Here is a 6797-nt window from a genome sequence, read left to right on the forward strand (position 1 = left end):
AACATAATTATAAATATAATATTAAATTTTAATATGAGACGGACCATATCATGATGTTTGACTGATTTTGATTTAAGAAGGACCGTAGACGGTTGGTATATATGTGACATGCCGTTTAAATTTTTTTGACCCGTATCAAAATTGAAGATGAGATGGACTATATATTGATCAGATGGTCCGTCTAATCTGTTTAACCATTATATGAATATGAACAAGTATAAAAACATGTATAGTGCATCTGTATATCATTTTAACAGAGTTGGATCGATTCTTGGATTCTAGTTTAAACTAAGTAAACGAAAAATGAGTATTTTAACCACCTACCTTACTTCCAAGCTATATCAGAACCTAGGATTGGTTGAAAATGACTTCTAAACCTTTGGAACACTTGATCAAAACTTGAACTCGACCTGAATCTACTCCTTTAACTTGTTCTTGCTTAAACACCCTTAAAACAACTTCAAAACACTATCTAGCTAGACTTTTTAGTGAGAGAATGATTCATGTGATTGGTGAGGGTTATGGATGAGTTAAGACTTCTATTTATAGGCTAAGGAGTGCAGGATAAGTTATGAATAGCAAACAACCATGTAGCAAATGATTTTGACATATCATGCTGTTAGAAGTGATTAGACGAACTGTCTAATTATGAGACAGTCCGTCTCATAATTGCGGCCCGCCCCGTCTCAAAGGGTAAACTAGTGAGACGCTCCATCACATCTAGGATACCTTTGAGACTAGGTTTGGTTTGATACAGACCGTCTAATAATGAGACAATCCGTCTCATTCAAATTTTGTCTATTACAGATTAGACCATATACTTTAAGTTTGAAAGAATGACCAAATGGTTCCATAACATTAAAAATTGGCATGAATGGCATGGAAGTTTTCTGGATGTTACAACTATTCATCAACTACTTCAGTTTGTCCAACCTACTCTTCAATGATTGTAACTTCTGAGTTCTCGAATTTGTTCGTTTTCGATCTCTTAACTTCTTAAGCATTAATAATCGGATCCCTATTTGCTAAAAAAACAAAAATAAAAGATTAGGAAAAAATTAATTGGATCTTTTGTGAGAAATTTTTGGCAATATTTAAAAAAAGTATATAGTTGCTTTAGTTTCCAAATATATCTTAAACTCCATATATATTATTGGAAGTTTTAAGTAAAAGTGTGTGTGAATGAAGTCTTAATAAGGAAGTGGTAAAGGTTGTCTCACATCGGATTGGGAACAAAATAATGAGTGGTATACAAGGTAGAGCCTTTTCCACTCATTTGAATCTTTATGGAATGTTTTACCACAAGTCCTGCGCGCGCGCAGGGGGGTGCAAATTTGGGTTTCTGGAATAGAAATTCATCGAACTCGTGCGTGCCCGCACGTACCGCGGACACGAATGCAGCTCCAAAACCCCGAGCCCACGTGAGACGATTTTTTGAATTCGTTTTTTAAATTCAAAATCTGTTGGTCTGGTCAATAATACCATTAATGATCATAATGATTATGATTACTATTATTCAGTTTTCAATTCTGCACTAATGGTCATTATATGAATATTATTATTCTTTAATATTCTTTAATGGTCATATATCAAAACTGATTATATGATTATGATTCTTGGTTATAAATACCATGACCATTCTTCAGTTTTAGACACACCAACATACACACTTCATCTTACTTTTTGCTACAACAATGTTATTTTCGTTTTCGTTTCAGGCAAGTGATCAGTCCGACAGAGCTACGATTCTATTTCGAACCGGAGTACCCTGGGAACAAGCCGCGAATCTGTTTAAGGGAATTGTGTTAAACACAAACCCGGTTTACTGTTTTTTTTTAATTTTGTTCTTCTTTCGGATTTGTTTATACAAGTTTTCTAACAAACTTAAATAGATTACCTCTGATTATTCTTCTATTTTCGTTTCAGAATGGAATCCCAATCCATGAGTACTGCCGAATCTTCAATCGTCACTTCCGATGTTGCTGTCACAACCGGTTTGGTTGCTCCGATGCCTGCTACAGTCACGTCTCATGCTGAGAAACCAGAAACGTTCACCGGTGTGAATTTCAAACAGTGGCAACAAAAGATGCTCTTTTATTTCACCACTTTGAACCTCGTGAGGTTCTTGACTGAAACTGTTCCCCAAATTTATGAAGGGGAAATGGATGCGCAATCATTTAGCGCGGTTCAGGCATGGAATCATTCGGAATTGTTGTGCCAAAACTATGTCTTGAATGGCATGGTGGATGCACTTTATAACGTGTATTTTAATGCCATGACTGCCAAAGAATTATGGGAGTCTTTGGACCACAAATACAAAATGGAAGATGTCGGTACTAAGAAATTCATGGTGGCTAAGTTCTTGGACTTTAAAATGATAGACTCAAAAACTGTTATGAGTCAAGTCCAAGATTTGCAAGTTATTCTTCATGATATTCATGCAGAAGGAATGTCGCTTAGCGAGACATTCCACGTTGCATGTGTTATTGAAAAGCTACCACCAAGTTGGGTCGATTTCAAGAATTATCTCAGGCATAAGTGAAAGGAGATTACCATTGAAGATCTTGTTTTTCGTCTTCGTATTGAAGAAGATATCAAAATTGCATTAAAAAGGATTGACGGTCCTGGAACAACAAAGGCCAAGGTTGTTGAACATGGCCAATCTTCAAAGGGTAATAAAAACGGTGGAAAGAAGAACATGAGAAAGTCTTCAACCTTGGTCCTAAGGGAGGGGGGTGGGAAGAAAAACAAGTTCCAAGGAACTTGTTATAATAGTGGAAAGCAAGGCCATAGGGCCAATGAATGCAAGCTTCAAAAGAAAGAAAATGCTCGACAAGTGAACATGGTTCGAGAGGTTGAGAACCTTGTTGCAATGGTCATGGACCTCTCGATTTTGGTCACCGAAGTTAAATTGGTTGGGCAAAATAACAAAGATTGGTGGGTCGATACGGGGGCTACCCGTCATGTCTGCTTTGACAAAAGTCTCTTTAGCACTTTCAAAGAGGTGACTAATGGAGAAAAGGTGTTTATGGGAAACTCCGCTATGGCCGAAGTTAAAGGTGAGGGGAATGTGGTTTTGAAGATGACTTCAAGACAGGAACTCACTTTGTCAAATGTGTTGTATGTTCTCGAAATTCGTAAGAATCTTGTGTCAGGGTGGTAGTTGAACATGTTTGGTTTCAAAATGGTGATTGAGTCTGATAAGGTCGTGTTGACCAAAAATGGTTTGTATGTTGGTAAGGGCTATGCCCTCAATGGTATGTTCAAGTTGAATGTAACTGTGTTTAATAAAATGAATGAGAATGCTACTAGTTCTGCATATATGCTTGAGTCCTCTGATGTTTGGCATGGTAAACTAGGTCATGTTAATTTTAATTCCATTCGGCGTTTGATTAAACTTAATTGTATACCAACATTCGATATTTACTCAAATAATAAATGTGAAACTTGCGTCGAAGCAAAACAAACAAGATCATCATTCAAAAAGATTGATCGATTTACCGAAACCCTCGAGATGATTCACACCGATGTGTGTAATCTAAAAGCAATTCCTACTCGTGGTGGGAACAAGTACTTCATCACGTTCATTGATGATAGTACAATGTTTTCCTGTGTTTACTTACTTAAGAGTAAGGACGAGGCTATTGATAAGTTTATCTTATTTAAAGCCGAAGTTGAGAATCAACTAAATCGAAAAACCAAAAGAGTAAAGAGTCACCGAGGAGGTGAATATGTTTCACCTTTTGTTGACTTGTGTGAAAAAGAAGAAATCATACATGAACTCACGCCTCCTTACTCTCCTCAATCAAATGGTATAGCGGAACGTAAAAACCGAACCTTAAAAGAAATGATGAATGTCATGATGATAAGTTCTGGGGTAAGCGCGAACATGTGGGGGGAAGCAATCTTATCGGAGAATTATGTCTTGAACATGATACCGAATAAGAAGAAAGATCTAACGCCATATGAATTATGGACGGGAAATAAACCATCATATAAATACTTGAGAGTGTGGGGGTGCCTAGCCAAGGTAGTGGTGACTCCACCAAAACGCCTACTACTAGGACCCAAAACCATGGATTGTGTATTTATTGGATATACCTGTCCTGGTGGTGCATTTCGATTTCTTGTGCATGATTCCAAGAACCCTGGAGTAAACAATGGCATCATAATAGAATCGAAGGATGCATCATGGTTTGAACATATGTTTCCATGTTTAGAGAAAGGAAAACCGAGCTATTATAAACGACGGTACTGAAGAAGAACCTCGGGAACAATCTGAGGCAGAGGAGGTTGAAATCAGAAAGAGTAAATGGCAAAGGACTGAAAAATCCTTCGGCCCTGATTTCCTTACCTACATGGTAGAAGAGGAACCTCAAACATATCAATAAGCGGTTAATTCCGCTGAAGGGCCTCAGTGGAGGGAGGCCATCAAATTTGAGATAAATTATATCTTACAAAATCATACGTGGGAACTAGTGGATCTTCCTCAAGGGTGTAAACTACTAGGATATCGATGGATCTTAAAAAAGAAGATGAAACCTGATGGTACCATCGATAATTATAAGGCAAGGTTGGTGATCAAATTATATAAACAACGAGAAGGTTTAGATTACTTTAATACGTATTCACCAGTTACGCGAATAACCTCTATCAGGTTGGTGCTTGCCATTGCCGCCATTAGAAACTTGGAAGTTCACCAAATGGATGTAAAAACAACTTTCTTGAATGGAAATCTGGAGGAAGAGATTTACATGAAACAACCCTAAGGCTTCATAGCCGTTAGGCAAGAAAAGAAAGTGTGTAAACTTGTGAAATTCTTGTATGAATTGAAACAAGCTCCTAAACAATGGCACCAAAAGTTTGATCATGTCATGCTTGATGCTGGATTCAAAATCAACGAATGTGAAAAATGTGTATATGTGAAGGACACATCCGATGGATATGTCATTTTGTGTCTATACGTAGATGATATGCTCATTGCTGGAAGTGATGACAAAATCATAGCGTCCACAAAGAACATGTTAAAAGCAAGATTTGACATGAAGGACATGGGTTTTGCGGATGTGATTCTGGGAGTTAAAATCACACGAACCCAAAACGGACTTGTTTTAAGTCAATCCCACTACGTAAGCCAAATTCTTGAGAGGTTTAATGCGAATGACTCTAATGTAGCTAGAACTCCCATTGACACAAGTCAACATCTAGCTAAGAATAGAGGTGAACCCGTTAACCAGTTGAAATACTCAATAATTATTGGCAGCTTGATGTATCTTATGAGTTGTACTAGACCCAACTTAGCATATGCTGTGAGCAAGCTAAGTAGATACACAAGCAACCCAAGTTCAAGTCATTGAAATTGTGTGATTCGGTTGCTTCGGTACCTAAGATACACTAGGGAATACGAGTTACATTATAACAGATATCCAGTAGTTATCGAAGGACACTGTGATGCAAATTGGATATCTGACACGAATGATTCCAGAGCAACAAGTGGGTATGTATTCACACTTGGAGGTGCTGCTATATCGTGGAAATCGTCAAAACAAACGGCTATCGCTAGATCCACGATGGAATCGGAATTCATCGCCCTAGATAAAGCGAGCGAAGAGGCAGAATGGTTACGTCAATTTGTTGAGGATATACCAAGATGGCCTAAGCCAGCATCGGCCATCTGTATACATTGTGAGAGCCAGTCGGCAATTGGCAGAGCTCAAAGCACAATGTATAATGGTAAGAATAGACATATTAGACGTAGACATAATACGGTACGACAACTAATATCTACTGGAATTATCACTATTGACTACATGAAGTCCAAAGATAATATTGCGGACCCGCTAACACAAGGCCTAAGTAGAGAGTTAGTTCAGAAGTCATCCATGGGAATGGGACTGAAGCCCTTGAAAAATTAAAGTTCATACGAACGAAACCTAACTCAATAGATTGGAAATCCCAAGAATTATGTTCTATAGGAAAACCTAATTGTATGAATTATTGTGGTCATTGTGGGGGGGGGGGGGGGGGATAACCCTACAATTTAATAGGGAGTTTACTACATAGCTAGGTAACCTTCCTAGTCCTTTCCTAAAGTGACAAGTGTGAGGGTAAGCATATGGCTTTTAATGATTCGACCAAGGTAGTCATACATGGTGAATCACCTATGTGAGAGAGAAGTGGGGTCGCTTCGAAGGGTGTTGTTGGGCACAATACTTAATAGCTCTTGCAGAACCAGGCACATGTTCATGACGATAACGAACATAACTATAAGGACTTGGCTTTGTCAGGGAGAGTCTTGTGTGAAGTGTATTGTCGTCTACACAAACGGCAGACGAGTTCGAAGACATCACTGTCTACTCAGAGTCAGTGGGCTAAGTATGCTTCATAAGCAAAGGTTCAAAGGACAACACCTACCTATTGTATGCAAGATTCAACTGCTGAAATCTAATCGGAATAATGTTGTTGTTTCGACCTCCATTCATGTGGGGGATTGTTGGAAGTTTTAAGTAAAAGTGTGTGTGAATGAAGTCTTAATAAGGAAGTGGTAAAGGTTGTCCCGCATCGGATTGGGAACAAAATAATGAGTGGTATATAAGGTAGAACATTTACCACTCATTTGAATCTTTATGACATGTTTTATAACAAGTCCTACGCGCGCGCAGGGGGTGCAAATTTGGGTTTTTTTCGGACTAGAAATTCATCGAACTCGTGCGTGCCTGCACGTCCTGCGGACACGAATGCAGCTCCAAAAACCCGAGCCCGCGTGAGACAATTTTTTGAATTCGTTTTAGACACAC

The 6797-nt window shown here is 38.4% G+C and overlaps 1 protein-coding gene across 1 annotated transcript; it reads left to right on the forward strand.

The window, feature by feature from the left end:
* Window positions 1-1942: 1942 nt before the first annotated feature.
* LOC143549838 (uncharacterized) lies at window positions 1943-3163 on the forward strand. Its single transcript, XM_077040630.1, has 3 exons — window positions 1943-2333; window positions 2445-2532; window positions 2614-3163. Exons 1-3 carry the CDS (start codon window positions 1943-1945, stop codon window positions 3161-3163), a joined length of 1029 nt encoding a protein of 342 aa, XP_076896745.1.
* Window positions 3164-6797: the final 3634 nt, after the last annotated feature.

This window comes from Bidens hawaiensis, unplaced genomic scaffold, assembly GCF_021521415.1.
Source record: "Bidens hawaiensis isolate Kalapana, Puna unplaced genomic scaffold, B.hawaiensis_p1.1 tig00015851_1, whole genome shotgun sequence".
Classification (NCBI taxonomy): Eukaryota; Viridiplantae; Streptophyta; class Magnoliopsida; order Asterales; family Asteraceae; genus Bidens; species Bidens hawaiensis.

Coding starts and splice junctions, on each gene's coding strand:
- LOC143549838 (XM_077040630.1), top strand. CDS start 1,943: ATGAGTACTGCCGAATCTTCAATCGTCACTTCCGATGTTGCTGTCACA. Junction 2,334..2,444: donor ATACAAAATGGAAGATGTCG/GTACTAAGAAAT, acceptor ATATTCATGCAG/AAGGAATGTCGCTTAGCGAG. Junction 2,533..2,613: donor GATTTCAAGAATTATCTCAG/GCATAAGTGAAA, acceptor TGCATTAAAAAG/GATTGACGGTCCTGGAACAA.